Source organism: Rhinolophus sinicus, chromosome 14 (genome assembly GCF_057876585.1).
Source record: "Rhinolophus sinicus isolate RSI-liver-muscle chromosome 14, RSI-T2T, whole genome shotgun sequence".
Lineage (NCBI taxonomy): Eukaryota > Metazoa > Chordata > Mammalia > Chiroptera > Rhinolophidae > Rhinolophus > Rhinolophus sinicus.
Window position 1 is genome coordinate 148,711,220 of NC_142514.1, and position 19,635 is coordinate 148,730,854.

General features: G+C 49.8%; 1 protein-coding gene across 16 annotated transcripts in view; it reads left to right on the forward strand.

The window, feature by feature from the left end:
• The window catches only part of MICAL2 (microtubule associated monooxygenase, calponin and LIM domain containing 2), a 203,808-nt gene that overhangs the window by 129,907 nt on the left and 54,266 nt on the right, over positions 1 to 19,635 (forward strand). For 5 of the 16 annotated variants that reach the window (XM_074336000.2, XM_074336004.2, XM_074336003.2 and 2 more), the window contains 5 exons: positions 4,313 to 4,420; positions 5,405 to 5,591; positions 6,872 to 6,960; positions 8,219 to 8,321; positions 18,915 to 19,098. In XM_074336000.2, the coding sequence (XP_074192101.2) occupies positions 4,313 to 4,420; positions 5,405 to 5,591; positions 6,872 to 6,960; positions 8,219 to 8,321; positions 18,915 to 19,098 (671 nt within the window). Of the gene's footprint in view, positions 1 to 4,312; positions 4,421 to 5,404; positions 5,592 to 6,871; positions 6,961 to 8,218; positions 8,322 to 11,230; positions 12,566 to 18,914; positions 19,099 to 19,635 lie in introns of those variants that run through there. The other 11 variants (XM_019729358.3, XM_074336009.2, XM_088791641.1 and 8 more) reach the window with 5 other exon arrangements.

The following is a 19,635-nucleotide window of genomic DNA, read 5'->3' on the forward strand; positions in this document are numbered from 1 at the left end:
GTGGAGAAGTACAGCCTGGACGCCTGAGTTCCAAGCCCAAGGGGGGAAGGTACCATCGTTTGGACATACAAGGGTCCAGGAGCCTGCTTCCTGAGCCAGGAGTGTGGAGAGGACCATGGCAGGGTCATGACATAAGGGGATGCAAACCAGAGATAAGGTGGGCCAGGTTGGAGAAGGGTGAGAAAAGCTCCAACATCCAGTCAAGAACCATATTCTGAGCTGGGAGTGACAGAATTGCCTCAGGAATGCCTGTTTGTGGAGGTGCAGCCATCTTCTGCAGCCTCTGGCGATGGTGCTTATGACAAAATACATCACCATGTTAGTATCTGGGTTTACTCAGGGGAGAGAAGCCAGTGCACTCGTCCTTGGTGGATCACATCATTCTTACTCCCAGAATCCAAGCCACTGGGAGTTCCCCTAGTATAGGCCATCTCAGAGAGGAAAAGAAGTCCTAGAACATGGAAATGTGAAGCTGCACCAATGGTGGCACTTTGGACTTGTTAACTGTCTTCCAAGTGCTCATGGTGTCAATAATGCATCCTGCTGGGAGCCCAGTGCCATGTGAGACACAGCCCAGATTCTTTAATGACTCTCTTTGGCACCCCTGCTAGGATGGTGGTGATTTTACATCTCCCCATTTTACAGATGAGAAAGCTGAGGCTCCCAGAGGGGAATGGTGTATGTGAGGTTAATCTAATATAATGTGAGATAATGGACCTCCTGAATTGTTAAACCATTCCAACATGCTCTAACTAATCAGCTGAAAAATAATTAGAATGCACAGTGAAGGAAAGGTAATGCGAAATACCCCAATTCTTTAATTTGACAAAATATTAAAAGATACCTAAAGGGTTGCAAAAAAAAAAAAAAAAAAAAAACAAACGTCCCATACTCTCCAAAATTACCAGTTCTTATAAAACTAGTGACTGGGACATGATCATTTTTTTTTTTTTTTCTCTGTTTTTTTTTTTTAATTAAATTTATTGGGGTGACAATTGTTAGTAAAATTACATAGATTTCAGGTGTACAATTCTGTATTACATCATCTATAAATCCCATTGTGTGTTCATCACCCAGAGTCAGTTCTCCTTCCATCACCATATATCATGATCATTTTTAACCAAATCATCAGATTGGCCAACTTTGCATTTGGACATACGATTCCCAGCCACATCGTAAGGTCCCCTCTTGACCAACCCTCCCCAAGAACATGTGTGACTTGCCTTTCAGTGCATGAATCTCCCCTTGTTGAGAACCTGAGGATCTTTCTCTGGGGTCAATACCAGGCTGAGTTTTCTGGACGTTTCTCCATGAGTGGAGCATCTGTCTTTCTCAGGATCCCGAGAGCCTGGTAATTTCCCAGTCAACTAGAGCAGTGCTACTCAAAGAGTGGTCCACGAGCAGGCAGTGGTCTGAGGACCCAATGAGCACAGCAAGTGAGAGCAAGCATTACACACTTGCAGGACAATGTGACATCGCCACACAGCCAAGTGTGTGATCGTATGCCTAGTCACCCCCTTGTATCGTATTCAAAAGTTTCAGGCCCCAAGGGATTAGAGGTTAAAAAGAAGAAGCAAAAACTGGTCATTTGGCACTGAGAGTGTGAGGAGCACTGAGCTCGCACAAGTCCAGCTGGTCACGTCCTGACTCTCACGGTGTCAGGAAACAAGATAACCCACATCCCAACAGTCATGTTCACCTTCTCTCTGGTCTTTAGGGTGGGCTTACAGGGCCCCCTCTCACCCCTTGAGACAAGTTCTCCATCACCTGGTCTCCTTGTGACCCTTCCAGGAAGTCCCCCATGCAACTCTTGGTATTGGCCACTGGGGATTCTGGGATGGTTTCCGTCAGGTTGGGACGGGTATGTAGGAGACCCACTGCTGATTTCCTTAAGGATGCTTTCATTTCATTATTCTTAAGAAAGCCGCTGTCACACAGAGAGGGTGCAGACGCAACTGGGAGAAAGGAATCTTTTGGGCCCGTAATGAAAGACCAGGTGTGGTCTTCACCCTTCATCCCCTGGCCAGGTGACTGGATAGTGCCCTGCTGGTAGGACAACTGAGCCAGCTCAAAACTGCAGATGTGTTTGGGCAACACCCGCCAGCCATCTCCCAACCCCTCTGCATGCTTCTGGGATCGCTCCCTGAGTCAGGATTGTGCACAAGCTCAGAGCACAAGTGCTTATTAGCTTAGTTAATAAGGTCTCATTAGGGACTTGTATTATAAGCCCCAGAAAGTATAGTCTCAATCTCTGCTAACTCAGGGGAGGCAATACTTGCCCATGGGTGCTCAACATTGCCCTGGTGCCTTTGTGGAGAAGCACCACAGAGCCAGTCCACACCCCGGCCAGTGGAGGCGGCCACACAAGGGCAGTGTGGGCAGGGAGGTAAATCTGACCTCCCTTTTTTATTTTGATAGAAACCCAGGAAGTACTTAGTATTCTACAGCCCTCTCTGAGGGGCCTGTGTTGGGGGCTTCAGGGAGATGGAACATCGGGCAAACACTGGTGTATTGTCCTAAGCCGGTACACCTGAACATTTCTTGAAAGTAGGAGCCAAGTTTCTTGGCATTTGTGAAATCTTGAAAATGGCAAAGTATGCTTGGAAGTGGACTCCTGATCTCTCCCAGGCTGGGCCAGCTTGTGGGACGGGCTGGGAGCAGAGGAGTGACCGGCCTGGCAGCTGCTTCTCCTGGGAAGGGGCAGGCTTTATAAAGTCAGGAGGTCCCATCTGTCTGAGTCGTAGGATCAGACTCCCCTGGCAGGCCTACAGCCACATTCTCTACCGTCCCCCAGAGCCACATGCAGTCTGAAGTGACAGATCCAAAGTTGCCGTTAGGTTGGGGCCATCTTAATGAGAAAGGGAGTATCTCAGGGTCGTCCTTCTCCCCAGCCTGTTTGGCACCCCCTCCCATTCAATTCCTTGTGGTCCCTGTGCTTTTGCTGGAATCCAATGAGTTGGTCTCAGTTTCTGAGCATGGGCACCACTACCAGGAGGTGGGAGCGGTGGGAGCCTCTGCTGCCATTTGCTTTGCTGTTCCCTGAACTTCCTGCTGTATATTTGAGGCTTTCGGTTCTGGAATTCGATGTGGCCTTCCAAAAGTAGTCTTGGATTTAGCTTGAGGGCTTTCTTCACCCACACACAGGTCCTTGGAATGGCCATCAGCCTGTGCAGAGGGCCCGGTTGCAGCACTCTCTGCTGTATCTCCCAGAGGCTGGGGAGTGTCTGGTGCCTCCCTCCCTCCAGGGTCATGGGGTCAGGAACAGCATTTACAGACTCTCATCCTGTGCATGTTTGTTTCCCTGCAGAGGAGACTGCAGCGTTCTCAGGTGGTTTTTCAGAGCTGGTGGGGGAAGGGGGAGCAGGCTGGGTTTGTTGGGGGTGCATGTGTAATTGTGCCATGTCTGCTTAGGCTGCCAGCTCCTACCCCTTCCCTAGCTCCTGGACACATTGCAGGGGATCCAGGCACTTAGAGGCAGGCAGGCATGAGCTATGATGCCCTCAGGGACACAGGCATCCACACCCCATCAGGCTGTGGTCCCTGGGGCCCACATGGAACTGCCCCCGCCCCACTCTGGGCTGGCTGTTCCTGGCACCAGCTCCGGGGCCCTCTGGGCACTGCCACCTCCACCTGCCCACTGGGGGCCGGCTTCATTCCCATCCCATTTTACTAGACGAGAAAACTGAGCTCAGTGGAGAGCTTTGTGCCTGGTCTCAGAATCAGCTCATGGTAGAGAAGGGTCCTAACCCTTCAGCTGTCTATCTGTGAGGTCTTGGTTCCTTAGCTCGTTGTCACCTTTGCTCGGCTTCTGTGCCTCTCAGGCTTTGGAGGCTTTGGTGACACAGGTGCAAATGCACTTTTGCAGTGGTGACTGGGCCAAGCAATCCAAGCTGTCCCAGCTGCTGATGAGAGAGGCTGTGTGGAGGTGCCCGGGTGGGGGTCAGGAGGCCAGAGTCAAGTCCTGAATCTTGCATTTATTTGCTGAGTGGTGGTCGATAGCTTCTTCCTCTCTCTCGATTTGTTTACCCTGCCTGTGCACCGAGAAACTCGATTGACTCCTGAAAGCCCCCAGCGAATGTAGTTCTGAGTCACCTGGCCCACCCAGGGCTATAGGCTTCCATTTCTGTCCTCTGCTCCAGCTCCAGAGCTCCCCTGCCTGCTCCTGGCTGGTTTTACCTCTCCCAGGATGTCGGGTGCTGTTTGCATGTGGGTGTGGAGCCCTCTCCCACATCCAGCCTGTCTGTGTTTTCCTTCTCAGTGCTAACTGGCCTTACCTTTGTCTCTGTCTCTTCTACCTCTGCTCTTGGGGTAGCTGACGGTAGGGAAAGTGTCCAGCGGAATAGGGGCCGCAGCTGAAGTCCTGGTCAATCTGTACATGAACGATCACAGACCTAAGGCCCAGGCCACCTCTCCAGACCTGGTAAGGACACACACCCCTCAGCCTTTGACCACAGATACTGGCCCTGGCCCTTCCGAGGCGCCCCTTCCCCTGAACAAGAGGGGCTGAGTCAGAGCAGAGTTGGAGGGAGGCTGTATTTCCTTAAAGACAAACCTCACTAGGCTCCCTTGGGGGTGGTTGCACAAGGCAAAGCATCTTCCCTGCTGTCTGGGGCTCTGGAGAACTCAGTGAAAAGGCCAGACCAGGCCGTCCACATAGTCAGACATCCCTTACTATCAATATTTAGTGTCCAAGCTAAGTAGCCCTTTTGCACTGGATTCAGAATTCAGTAATAGAGAAGCACCATTTTCCTTTGATTTCTCCCCTTCTCCAAGTGAGGCCTCTCCCGCCATCCCTAGTGAGCTGAGCTGACAGTTCCTTTGGTTTCCTTTTGGCACATGCCCCTGGAATGACCCAGGTGCCCCCTGCCCTAGCCCTGGCTCTCTCCCCCCTTGCATTTAGAAAATTGACTGGCTGCCTGGTGGGTCCTGGGACACAGCTTCTCCTTTTTCTGCCATTCTGTTGAACAGTTCTGATGCCAAAATCTTTCCTAACCTAAGTCAGTGACCTCCCTCGAGACCCAGGCAAACACTAACCCCTGGGACAGAGTCCTGGGGAGAGCTTCACTGGGCAGGTATATTTGCGAGGGGTGCCCACTGCATTAGACCAGGAGGCATCACTCCCAAAACCTGAGTGGCCAGCTTAGGGCACAGCCCGTCCCAGACCTGCCTTATGCCTGGACGCACCATTCGCAGCAGCACTGCAGGTTTTGGGTGTGTGTTGGGAGCATATATTCCCACACTCATTCGTTGCTGCAGTGCCTGCAGTGACATGAGCAGCAAACAGGAGCCCAGGAGCTCCCCGTGATTCAGGTTGGAATTTCTAAAAGCCTAAGCCTCACATTTGAAGATGCAGCACAAGCCCTAACACACTGCTCTTCTCTCTGGATGCCCTGTGCCCCCCCAGGAAACTATTCGAAAGGTGTTTCCTCTGAACCTGGGTGGCAGTGACACCTGTTACTTCTGTAAGAAGCGCGTGTACGTGATGGAGCGGCTGAGCGCAGAGGGCCACTTCTTCCACCGAGAGTGTTTCCGCTGCAGTGTGTGTGCTACCACCTTGCGCCTGGCCGCCTACGCCTTCGATGGTGATGAAGGTAACCCTGTTCCCCCAGGGACAGCGTTGGTCCCTCTGGAGGCTCCAGGATGCCCAATGCTTCCGGGGAGTACAGTGTCTTCCTTCAGGAAAGCTGTTCAGGAAGGTGGGAGGGAGCTCCTCTAGAGAGAGAGGCTGCCTATGGTGGGCAGGAGCTCCTGGGGGAAGATGAAGCTGCCAGTGCTGGTGTACCGACCGTGGAGGGTGCCTGCTGTGTGCCAAGAGCTTTGTGTACGTTTTCTTATGTAGTCTCACCACCTTCCATCACCCCTGTGTGGTCGAGAAACACATGCCCAGCACCGCACCACTCACGTAATAAGGGTTCAATAAAGGATGGCATATGAATGTTATTTATAAAGTCTATATTATTAGAAAAACCATAGTAGTAACATCTGTTCTGACAAGTGGCCAATCAGAGGTTATCGATGAAGGAATTGCACTCATTGGAATGAGTGATTATTTTCCAGTTTTCAGCACTTGATATTTGCACTGTTCAATATGAGAAGCAGTATAACACATTGCTCGTGATTTCATACCCTCAAACAAAACTTCCAGGTTCTGTCCTCTAACCTCCTGGTCACTCAGTTTCCCCATCTGTAAAATAATAATAATAATAATAATAATAATAATAATAATAGTAATAATACTTAGCTCGTAAGGTTGTTGTGAGGGTTGATGAGTTAAATCATGGGAAGTATTTAGAATAGTACCTGGTATACTGAGGCCTACATAAATTTTTCCTATTGTAATCATTATTCCCATCACTTGTTATTGTTGTAACGGTGAGCAAAGAAAGCTTTTCTGGAAGGCGCCCAATAGTCCTGGGCAGTGGCCAGTGGCCCAGTATGTGTCTCTTCTGGGCTTTGCCTCCCCATCACTGCTGCCATCTGTTCTGAGCCTTTCCCACCCTTAGGGGTCCCAGAAAAAGAAGCCAAAAATATTGCTGCTGTTCAGAGCTGTCCATTTTGCTGCTTGGCAACTGGCTTTGGGAAGAGACTTGGCCTCGCTTTGGTTTGGGAAGTATCCGAGGGTTTCAGCCCCATCCCTGGGAGTCCCTGTGGCTGCAGCCTGCCTCTGAGGCAGCAAAGTGTCCTGTGCTTCATCCCAGTGCCACTTCTTTAATACAAGTGACAGAAACCACTTCCCAAGTATGAGCTGTCATGGGTTTGTTTCCATTATCGGCGTTTTCTGACCTAGACAGTGGTGAGCACTTGCCTTCTGTCTGCCATGCCTCTGGCTCGCAAGAGGAAAACCTTTGTGCGTGTGTGTTTCTTTTCACAGGCAAGTTTTTCTGCAAGCCTCATTTCACTCACTGTAAAACCAATACTCAGCAACGAAAGAGACGGGCAGAGTTGAAGCAACAAAGAGAGGTGCGTTTTGTCTTGAAAGGGCTCGTGAAATGGAAGGCCCCTTGATAGGAGATGGTTTTCAAGGGTTCTTCCATGTTAGACGAAGGTTTCTGGCCCTAGAGAGACGGAGGAAGAAGAGGGCTCTTCTCCCCGGTGTGAAGGGTCCCTTTGCCTCAGTCTGTTCAGCTGGCCTCTGGGGTATGTCCCACCAGATGCCAGCTCCCAGGTGAGTGGCTGTGCTGGCCTCTCATGAGAAGCCCAGAAGAGCTTTCCTGTCCGCCAGGGATGAAACCATATGTTCAGCCACGCAAAAGTTCATCCCCTCATGGTCCTCCCCTCATGGTCCTCCGTGTCGTGTCTTTTCCCCACACTCCCCCCATGTGACCACAGGACAACGTTTGCAGGGATGCCTGGTATGGAGCCGACCTTTACCATGGTTTCCAAGTCCTTTCCCCAAGTTCTTGAATGTCATCAAAGTGACAAGCCTGCTGGATGTATGGACGGCTCCTTATAGCGCCCCCTCTGGCAGCTCCTAGCAATACCTTCCACTGCTTGATTCATCACCACCACCAGCAAAGACCCACGACATAACAGCTTTTTTCCAATTACTCATTAATATAGGCTTAATGTAGAAAAATGGGTAAATAAATGACAATATATAAAGAAAGGTAAATCACCCATCATCACTCTATCCTGAGAAAACCATAGTTATTCTGTAACATTTCCTTTCAGACTTCTTTCTATGTGAATGTATTTTAACCTCGTTGCAATCCTATTGCTATAGTTTTATATCCTTCCTTTTTCACTAACACTGTATTGAGAACAGTTTCCCACAACATTAAACATTCTTTTGGAGCATAATTTTTGATGCCTGTAAAAAAATGGTAGGTAATTTATTTAACGAGCCCCATATTGGTGGGCGTTTGTATTGTTCAATATTTTTACCTTATACATATTTTTACATCGAACATCTCTGTGTGCACATCCTTACCTATATTTCAAATTATTCACTTAGGATAAATCAATAATAGGATTGCGGAGTCAAAGGACAGGGGTTTTGAAGGCTCATTGAGCTCTATAGTCAATCTGCCCCCCCAGGAGAGTCACGCCCATATTCAGTCCCCCCTTCAGCAGTACATGGGCCTTGAGATTATTGGGGGGGAGGGGAGAGGGCACTGGGCCTGCCAAGTTCTATTTTTATTGGTTCTCTCCGTCAGCTTCGTTTAAGAGGTCTCTGTGAGTATCATGGATTAAATACCCTCCCTTTGATCTTTCTCAGGAGGAGGGGATGTGGAAGGAGCAAGAAGCCCCTCGGCGAGACCCTCCCACGGAAAGCTCTTGTGCAGCTGCTGCCATTGGCTCACCAGCAGGCAGCCCCCCAGGTATCACCACTTCCTCCTTTAGGAAGGTGCTAAGCTGGCCTCTCATGCCATGGGGCCTGCTTCACATTCCCCGGAGCCTGCTTAACTGGATTCGGGGACTCCTGCGCGCCGCCGGCCAGCATTTCAGGGACAATGCTTACAACTACTGCTACACGTACGAGCTCCTAAGCCTCGGGCTGCCCCTCCTGTGGGTGTTCTCGGAGGTCCTGGGTTCCATGTACCGGGAGTCTGAGGCGTCCCTCCAGAGCATCCGTGACTGGCTGCTCAGGTGCTTGCCGGTCAAGCTCCACTGATGGGCGGCCGCCCCAAAGGGCCTTCACATTTCCAGGGTAGATGGTGATGTGTTTGTAGTTAGCGAAGGCGCTGGTCAGGAAGCCGAGCGTTCTGCAATCCGTAAGCCAAAGAGGTTCACATTGGCCACCTGCACCAGCCGGTGGCTCATGGTGCTGGGGCCAGCACCACATGAAGGATTTTTTTAAAAGAATAGATTTGTACTTCTTTTATACCAAAGCGAGCCGTATTTCTAGGTTTACATTTCAATTTTTAACTTTTAATAAGCCAAGAGAAAGCATTGTTTTTACTATGTGTGTCAATTTTTCAAAACACAGGTTTGAAGTTTATAATTGGTATTACAAACCCCTTCTATACTACAGGCAGTTGTACCCTGTTTCCCCCAAAATAAGACCTAGCCGGACAATCAGCTCTAATGCGTCTTTTGGAGCAAAAATTAATATAAGACCTGGTCTTATTAATATAAGACTGGGTATAATATAATATAATATAAGACCCTATTATATTATATTATAAGACCCAGTGTTACAGTAAAATAAGACCGGGCCTTATATTAATTTTTGCTCCAAAAGACGCATTAGAGCTGATCGTCCGGCTAGGTCTTATTTTGGGGAAAACATGGTAATAATCACTGCCTGCAACATTCATGATTTCAGCTTTTACATAAACAAAAATGAGTGTGCCATCTCCTGACCAGTGCCTTTTGATTTATGTACGTGGATGCTACTTGTCAGGAGGAGGCAATTTTTTGCAACATGAAAGCATAATCTCTTATGAGAAAAGAGTAGAAGGACAAAGTAGAATTAAATATACAAAAGCACATGGCAGTGTGTAGTTGGCTGTTACATGTCCTCCCAGAGGGAGATAGACTTTTGCTCCCTTTTTATGATGTAAAATAGTAGCTTAAAGTTCCCTCCCATACCAAGTCACAGCCAGGAGACATAGAACCATGGGGGTTTTGAGCAGATTGCTACAAACATGCCTTTTCCCTCCCCACTAATGAGCACTGCAGCAAAAGCCCACAGGCACCTGCCCACGCAGGGCTCCCTCAGGCGGATGCAATACGTGCTGAAGAGGCGCTGTATCCGCTGGTGGCCCAGGAGCTGGGACCCCTGGGGCTCCCAGTCAGGTCCCCAGCCCAGGCTGCAGTCTGAGCCAAGGCCAATTAGGGTCTATAATGGTCAGGCTGAGGGAAGAATCTGCCCTCTCACACCACGTCTTTTGGGACTGAGAGCATTTGTTACCACCTCAGGGTATTATTTCTGGAAGTGTGACCTACCCAGTGAGCACTGCTTACAGACATGCTGGCTGCTTAGCCACTCGGCCACCATGCATATTTGGTCAAAACAGTCAGAAACCATTTATTTTCACACTGTCCCAGCAAAGGAATGTGTCTGACCTCCAGGGAGAAGCTCCCCTGAGTCTTGATGGGCAGAGGAAGCTGGGAGTGGAAGCTGTTTATTGATGAATGCAAAGAGATATGCCCTATTAAGGGCAAAAACAGTCACTGAGACTACCTGCATTCTTTGCTCTGGGCATCTGGAGGAGGCCACAGCTCCCTGCTGCTCCCCTCTGCCTGGTCATGCACAGCTGCTGGGTCTGGTTGAACAATGGAGAGGCTGATAGGAAAAGGTGTCTTCAGTTGCTGGGCCAGAGACAGCTCCATGCACTTGTTACTCCAGAGGTCTCCTCTCGATTAAGTAGGGTGCAGCCTGGTGTGGGTTTGGAGCCAGAGCTCTTGGGGGCTTTGAGATGACAAATTTCTATAGGGTGGGAAGAAGGGGGAACACATTTCTACAAACACTTCCCTGAGGTCCTTGGGTAAAACTGGGCATGGCTGTGGCCAAGTCCATGGCAACTGGCCCTTCTGTCCTTGTTGGAACTGTTCTCAGGCTGATGACTTGCATTGTGTTCTTCCAAATTTTTGCTGGGATTTGAATGTTCAGCATGGTGGGAGGAGCCCTTCATTCATTTTATGTTTGATTCCAGAAAGTAAATTCTCGAGGTTGTGATGTGAACACAAGCATAGCCATGCTATTGTTATTACCATCAGCTCAGGGTGGGCTGACATACTCTGTGGAATGCTCCATGAAGCCAGAGTTGGAATCTCTGAGAATGTCACTTATGGCCATAAAGAGACTGGTTTGAATTAATCTGGTGAGACAGGGTGTGCCTGTCAGAAGCCTGAGATGTTTGTATGCCCTGAGACTTCGAACCTTTCTGGTGGGCAGCACCAAACCCCCCGTGGATCCCAAGGGGCAGATGCCTCTAAGCATCCACAATGGGTTCAAGAGTGAATGTGAGACACTAGAGTAAAATTGGGGCAGAGAGGAAATTGGGGGTACGTGGAGCCCTGAATGGAGAGCAATGGAGTGTTGGTGTGTGCAAGCCACACACATCCACTCTTATGCTCTTGCAGCTAAGTAGCTGGTCACCGCCAGAAAGGTTCATCTGTCCTAAGCAAGCAGTGACTTGTTTGGGCAAGTTTCCCCTTTTTTAATGGTTGCCTTATTTTCAACTCCCATGTCTTCTCTTACTGCCAGCTGTTTTCCTTTTTCTCCCCAAACTAAATTCTCTTTTCTGTCTCTCTCTTTCCAACCTTACACTGTGGCCATCAGTTCATTTCAGCCTTCCAGTGCTACACCCACTTCTTGGCTGACACACTTCTGCTCTGAGGTGACTGGTTTTCTTGCCGATTTTCAGAGAGTGGGACTAACCCCTAAGCCTCTTTCCGCATCCTGTCCTCCCCGCCGTGGTACTGGTTGTGCTAACTGCGAGTGTCTTGCATACTAACGGACTCATTTCAATGGCATGGTCGGTGAACAGCGTGGGGTGGTGTTCAGTTCGAAAGCCGTTTGTGATTCTACTTACCTATGAGCCGGCAGCCCAGTCTGTGCCAGGAGCATGCCCCGCCTGCCCTCTGTTCCCTTTGTGGCCTGCGCACATGCTTTTGCAGTTGCATTTCCGAAGCCGCTGACCTTCCTGGGAGGGAGAACCCTGACTGTGAGACAGTACCATGGGGAGGGCTCTGTCACCTTTGAAAAGAACTCCTTTGTCTAGCAGCCTCTGAAAAAGCACATGCCTATAAGCATCTTCTTAAATTGGTTCCAATATAAAGATTATTAATACCATTGATCAATAATATTATCTCTCTTTGGAGAGATTAAATGACTCTCTTTGGAGGGATTTAAAAAAGAAAAAATACTCCCAAGTTTCATCAGCAGCCTGACCCATGCTCTGTAGGTTGAATACTACATCATCCCAATTTCCCTAGCAAATCCTTTCTCTACTGCAGCCTGCACTATAGATCCAAGGGTTTTGCAGTGCCTCTTCTTATCTCTCTTGGCTCATAAAGCCCCCGATGATGTAGAAGCTGCAACTAGAGTATATCATCGTCACAGGCCAGGGATGGCTTTGAGAAATGACTCACTTCAACCCCAGGCATGGAGCGGCCAGTTTCATGGCTCTGCTCAAAACCCACTTCCCCCCACTGACTCATTACATAGAGCAGCGGGGCATTCAGAGTGCTTTCACAGAGAAACAGCACACCGCGTACGGTGGAGCCAGGCCTCGTGGTCTCTGGCTACAGCTGCTGTCTGTCCTGCATGTGACCCAGAGCCATGCTGACCTCTCGGCGTGTGTGTACCGCCCTGCATGCTGCATTACTCACTGCATCGGTGCAGATCCCAGCCAGTACCAAGTCATTGCTCTTGTCTTATCTTCTCTTGCAGAGTCTCCCTCCCTTTATAGAATGGCAACCAAAGAGTGCCCTCCTCCCCTCTCAGCCTCCTCTGTAGCTAGCCTCCCCTATTTCATGGAAATGCATGTTTGTGACCTTTGGTAGTCATTCACAGTGCCACATGGAACCCTGTATTTTGCACACAGCAAACAATGTTTAGTTTTATTTATGGTATTTGATGCTGTAAATGAAAATAAATATGGTTCTTTATAAAGCTCATTGTTTCCTCTCTTCTTTGCCATGGAAGCTGCTCAAACCTGAAACACGGGTTGGTTTAGGGGGTCAGTCTTCCCTAAACTGCTGGCGGGACTTGCACTTGTGGTGACGTGGGACTCTCTGGGGCTGTGCTGGGCACTCAAAGGAAATATTACCCAAAGGTAATATTTGGAAAAAGTCACCAATGCTCCTGGGCCAGGCTTTGGGGTCTCTTTCTTGAAAACTCATGGTACTTTCTGTTCTAGATGCTGGACATAGCTGGTGAGGTCAGTGTCACCCCAGCTGTTGCACCCATTTCCCCCATCATCCAAGCCATGGACCTATAGGAAAGCTTTACTTAGGAACCGTGCACTAATTTAGGTTTCTATATAACAAAGGTTGCTCTTGCAAGTGTCATGCTGATCCTGCTGAGTGATGGGTGAAAGGTAAGGAGGAAGGACTGGACATTGATTTCAGGATGGCAGTGAGCCTGGCAGGTGTGGTCATCCAGATGGAGAGCCATTTGTGATCCTAAGAGACCTGTTCTGCCCGCAAAGGCTCTAGTTACTCAGTGCTTTAGGCTGCAAGGCTCTGCTCACAGGTGTGGCAGGCTCTGGCTCAACTCCAGGATGTCCTTAAGGGAAGCCCCTCTTGCCTCCAGAAGTCTGGTCCTCAGCCTCCCTAGGATGGGATGCCTGCCATTGCCAGGCTGGATGTAGCTAGGCTTCTGACACTGGTATGAAAACGCATCTGTGCACTTCACAAGGGCTCATGCCTCTCCAAAGGGGTATTTCTGGGGCCCTGGGCCTCTCCGCCCAGCTGCAGGCATCTGGAACTGCCCTCAGAGCTGCTTGAGGTCATGACCAGGGGTCTGCACTCTTACCCAGGTGAGATACTCTTCCCCTTTCATGAAAGGAAAGGCGCTAGGGAGTGAGGTCAGGAGCTGGGCTAGGCAAGTGACTCATTCTTTTATTCATTGATCTGTTCAAGTATTTGTGGAATGCCTACCATGCTCTGGGCATATTCTAGGTCCTAGGGATGCAGCAGTGAACCACACAAAGTCCCTGCCCCTCCCTACGTCTTGGACTGTACGCGTGTGGATCTCCGTGTTGTGTACTAGACTTGATTTGTTTTGTTCATTTGTACATGCACTCATTTGTTCACTGATCCTTACTGAGCGTCTGTGCTGTGCTGGGCATGTAGCAGGGAATGAAACAAACAAACGTCCTTGCTTTCATGGAGCTCATAGTTTGGTTTTGATTTTTTGATTTGAAGTTGGGTTAAAGCAACATTTTCCAAAGTGTGGCAATGGCATGCTAGCTCCACGAGATGCTTTGTGAAGAAAGGGTTCCATAGTCACAGCATTTGCGAAATGTTTTATCCTCATCATGCCAGTTCTCCCAAACCTTAGAGATCCACAGTTTGGTTAGTGTGTTCAAGTCTCTGAGGAATTCTCCAGTCAAGAAGCTTAATTAACTTTGCCCAGGTCGGGCTTCCCCTACCTATTTGAAATGGGTGTTTCGTTTGTTTGGGCGTAGTTTTTTGTGTTGCACATTACATTCTGCATTAAGTGTTTGGTAGAATAGTCTTTATTCCAGGAACACTGGATTAAAGACTTAAAATCAAAAAAGTAAAATAATGGAATTAAATAGGATTAACTATTGATTGGATCACAGGGTGGGAGGTTTCTAAGCTTTAAAACCTGTGAAGAAAAAAATTACAGAGGAAAACCATGACATAAATCTACCTACATTTAAAAAACTTAAAGTATTACAATAAAATGAAAATATTCAATAGAAAGTCAGAATGGAGAAAAGTCTGAATTAGATGTGATAATGAAGACATCCGTTGCTACAGCATTTAACAAGTCTGTGCAAACCAGGTGTTTCCAGGCACCTTGCACAGAGTAGGGGATCGGTTAATATTTGTTTTTTAAAGACTCAATGATAAATGGGCAAAAGCCATGCATAGACAGTTCACACTTAAGCACCTTTTAAAAGTAAATGCTAAAATGAAAAAGCAAGCATTTACAAAAATGTTCTTACTTGGCTTTCAAAGGGAGATACACTAATTAGACTGTACCCACTGAATTCGTAAAGAAAAAAAGAGTAGATTGTAAAAAAAAAGAAAAAAAAAGTATGAACTTAATAACTAGTATTGAGTAAAAATAAACGGGGACAACGTTTTCTGGAAAGCAATATGGCAACAATTATTAAGATCCATAAAGGGCTCTGACCTCTTGGTCCAGTAATCCTACCCCAGGGAACTGATCCTAAAGAAATCATCCAGCCAAAGGAACAAATCTCCGTGCAACCAGAATATTAAACAGAGTAAGTGGGACAAGCAGAGTGGGTGGGCTGTTCTTTATTTCTGTGAACTCATTCACTTTTGTAACTTTTTCTTTAATTCCTTAAATAAGTGAAAGCAGTGACTCTTCTTTTCCTGCCCCGGGGCCAGCTGTTATTGACAGAGCGTTTCCTCCGTGCCAGGCGCGGGGCCAAGCGCTTCATGTGCTACCCCTCGGACGCCCTTCACCTCCTTGTGGCAACCTTGACGTTGGTGCTGATATTAAAGGAGTTCTCTGATATCAGGGAAGTGATTAGAGCAGCATCTTCAACTGTAAAGGAACAGAGAGTCCCACGGGCCCAGGCCAGGAGTCAGGTGCTGTTCTCAGGAGAGCCTTGGCCCTGGGAAGAGCCCTGCACATGGCCAAAGACCCTTTGTACTGACTCAGTGCCATCGGACAAGCCCCGTCTGTCCCTTGGGGCTCCCAATGCCTCAGGCATAGGGCTTTGTGCAGCAGGGACGCCCTGAGGGAGACTTTCTTCAGGCATTCTAGATCAGGTGGGGCTCAGAGCGCCGGACGGTTCATCTTCAGGTTGGAGACTAAACAGAGGTATCAGTGCACACTGGGTGGCAATATCGATTTTTCTCTCGTTTTCTGATGACCGCAGCCTCTTGAAGGTAACTGGTCACCTCCTTCAGACACCGCGGCCTCAGCTCTGGCACCGCCATCCCTCCTGTCACCTGCCAACAGGAGTTTTAGTTTCGCTTTAGTTTTGCAGTGGACTCAGCTCGATGTGGACTGGCCCCCATGGCCTAGACCTGCTCTCTCACACTGTGTCCCAGCCTCGCTGACCTACTTGAATGCCAGGCACACTCTGTCTTAGAGCCTCTGCACTGGCTGTTCCCTCTGCCGGGAACACCCTTCCTCAGCGTCTATATGGTTGATTTATTCAAATCTCTGTTCCCCTGTCTCCCTCCCAGTGAGACCCCCTTTAACACTGCAACCTACAGCCCCACTCTTCTGATCCTTTTTTCCCAACTCTACCCATGCCCAGTATTTCCATACCCATATTATATAACTCGCTTATTAATCATGTGTATTGTTTGTTTATGTTTTCCCACTTGCTACGACGTAAGCTCCTCAAGGGCAGGGATCTTTGTTTCTTTTGAACATTCATTTCCCCAACAGGTGACATAGCGCTTGGCACATAGTGGGCCCTCAATAAATACTTGTAGAATTAAAGGAATGTCAGGCCCTGCCTTCTGGCCTGGACCTCAGACTGGGGAGTCTGCAGTTGGCTTGGGCTGGGAAAGGTCTTGCTGGCGTCGGTTCATGGCACAGGAGGGAGTACCTGAAAGAAACGTATGACGCTGTGAGTCCTGTTGTCTCCACAGAGCCCTTTGACTGAGTGGGGAAGAGAGTTTTGATTTTGCTTCCATTTTGCCTTCCAAAGGGCACGATCTTCAATCTGTAAAATAACGATACACAGGAGAACAGGTTGCTCTGTTGTCTCCCTGGGTTCTGGGCGAGAGTGGACGGGTTTCTAGGCTTGGGTAGAAATAGGGACAATTTCACCAGCAGAACAGGGTAGGGGTCTTCACCTGACTGCAGCCCCAGCCTAGCCAGAAAAGGGCCTCAGGGCGTGGCTGCTGGGAGTGGCCTTGCGAGGACAGGCACTTCCCCAGACAACCACATGGCCTGGCTCTGCCTCTTGAGTCTCATCTTGTGCCCTGAAGCAGGTGTCTGGCCTGAGCACTGACAGGAAACAGATGCTCAGCTCTGAGCAGCCCTGCTTCCCTCAGGGAGGCCAGGGGCAGCTGGCCTGGGAGCTGCTGGATTGTTCTCACCCCCACCCCATGTACCTCCGCCCCCGGCAGCCCCCCAGCCCCACGGTAGTCCTGGATTCTCCCTGTTACCTGACCGCAGGTAACTTAAGACAAAGTCTAGGGCAAAGAGCAGCCAGGCCTGAGCCAGGCAGTACCGGTGACCAGCCTGGTCCCTCACCTGGGGCTGCGCTGTGCCCCAGCGGCAGCGAATCCAGTTGACTCACTGCACAGCCCTGGCTGAGGTTTTCTCCGGACTCCATCTTCTTCCATTCATGCGGTGAAGATGACAGTGCTGTCCTTTCCGGTTGCTGGGATGTTAGAGGTGATGGACATGAAGTGCTAAACGGGCACGTGGGCATTGGATGACCAGCTGGTACTGCTTTATTGCCTTTAGATCACTTCTATTACTAGCACGCGTACCACTGGAACTAGCACTGCCGGTACGTGCGTGCGGGCAGGAGCCCTCGGGGATGAAAAGAGGTGTCTGGAAGTAGAAGCTGGAGGACTGGCACTGAACCCCAGAGACCCAGCTGTAGCCTGTGGCCCAGGACTTGGGGGGCGGAAGGAGGGATGTCCTCCTTTGCGGCCTTTGCCTGGGCAAGGTGGTGACCAGAAGAAGCATCAGCTTCTTGTCTATAAAGTCTCCACCTCCCAGTGCCCCCAGCCCCTGCCCTTGCTCCACTGGGAGCGAGGCTGGCCGCGGCCCTGCAGGACTGAGGGATCCTCAGGCAGCCGTGTCCCCGCCCCTCCGGAAGCCCAGGAAGCCACGCTGAGCCCTCACCCTGTTCCTGGGTGAGCAAAGCCAACTCTAGGAGGAGGAAGGAGAGAAGCGGACCCAGGGGGTGTTCCTTGCAGGTGTGCCTGGTTCCTGAGGTGTGGGGGACACAGGTCTGGTGCCAGTGCAGCCTGGCACAGATCTCTGCCTGCAGCTGCTCCGTCCTGCCAGGCTGCTGTCGACTCCCTCACTTTCCTCTTCTCTGGGTGCACGTTCTCGGCCTGTAGGTCTCCTCACTGGTCTCCCTCCCCACGCCTTGTGGTTCTTCCAGTCTGTCTTCCACTCTGCAGCTGGAACAATCTTTCTAGGAGGGAAACCTGATAATGCCCGCCCCTTCTTCCAGCCATTCTGTGCTTGCTCTTGGAGTGAAACCCACTGTTCACCTTGCCATTCGAGGTCCTTTTTGGTTGATGTCAATGCCATCATGTCCCACTGGTTTCTTTTATGTACCCTCCTGCCCTCCAGCTGCATGGGCTTCTTTTCTGTTCCCATGCAGCTGGCAGTGCTTCCCCATGTTGCTTTTGCTCACAGACGTCCACTCCCTGGAGAGCCACCTCTCCCTTCTCTGTTTGTTCAAATGCTGCTCATCCTCAAGCCCTTGTTAAAATGGTGCTTTCAAGTGAAAGCACTTACTGGACTGAAGTCAGACCAGCCTCCCCTTCCGCCTTGTGTCGGCCTCATGCTTAGATGGTCTACCTTCTATTGTCGATATTTGTGAACATGCCTAATCTGCTCTGTGGGGCAGAAAGAGATCCTTGAAGGCAGAGACCATGCCTGATTCGTCTCCAAATCTACAGCACGGGCCTGGATCCGTAGCATCTGTCAATAAATATTTATATATGCAGCTCACAAGCACACATACCTGTGCTCAGATATAAGCCAAGTATAGAATCAGGTCTCTGCTACAGTGACTCTGTGTAACAAGCCTCCGAAATTTCAGTGGCTTGTAGCATTTCTTTTCCTTCTTGATGGGTCTGTGGGTTGACTGGGTGGCTCTGCTTAAAGCTGCAGGTCTGAGGGTGGGCTGAGCTCCCATGGAATTGGCCAGGCCAGGCTCCAGGCCGCAGGTTGGCTCCAGCTCTGTTCCATGTGCCCGCAATTGGGGACCAATCCGTACCAGGGCAGTGACCATCTGGGACAAGCTCTTTTTATGGCAAAGTAGCAGGCGTGTGAGTGGACAAGCCAAACAGCTAGGTCATTTATAGCTGCCAATCACGTTGCATCCACTAATTTCCACTGGTTAAAGCAAGCTTCATGGCGATGCCTCACGTCAGTTGGGCAGGGAGGCACCCCCCCCCCCACTCTAGTGAGAAGGACTGCAAGGTCACGGGACAACACATCTCTGTTACGGGGAGGGAGTGGAGAAACAGGGACATATTCCTGGCCCTACTAGCAGCCTGCCCAAGCCTCTGGAGGAGGAGCAGGTGCCCTGCGGGGCTGTTCATGCCCACCATCTCTCTAGACCCTCTTCTCCTCTCAGCAGATGAGCCAACCTCCCCCAAGAAGCCCAAGAGTGTCCCGGAGCCAGAGACCAGTGATGTGGAAGGTGGAGTCACCTCTCCCCTGCCTTCCGAGTGGACCTCAGTGAGGATCAGTCCTGGAGAGGAAGTGGTTGGGCAGGACGTGCTGGCTGTCTGTGTCCTGGTCACCAGCGATGACAGCAGGTATGCTCAGGCCATTGCAGGATGAGGGCAGAATGGCTTGGGCAAGGGGGGCAGCATTCAGGAGCTGGTCTTCTGTCTGCTCACTTGCAGTATGACCTCCTTCTGCCTCCGTTTCCTCATCTGTAAAATGGGGACAATTCTAGCACCTGTCGCAAAGGGAGTTGTAAGATCAAAAGCTTAATACATAAACTGTAGAACAACGCAAACTAGTTTAAATAACAAAGCAGGTACATTGGTTCATCTGATGGGGAAGTGCAAGGGTGGTACTCACTTCAAGTGAAGTTGGAGCCAGAGATGCAAATAGCTGCTGTCCCTCTGCACTCAGATTACAACACACAGAGAGGCTGTCTCCATGTGGGACTCTGGTTAATGAGGGCCTCAGCACACATTCATGAATGAATGTCTATATATCAAGATTTCAAGGTAGGGCTCCAACTGGTTCCACCCATGTCACATGCCCACCTCTGGGGCTAATTGGTGAACAGAACTGGGATACCATGACCAGCGGACTTGGGCGGTCTGATGGATAGTTCACCA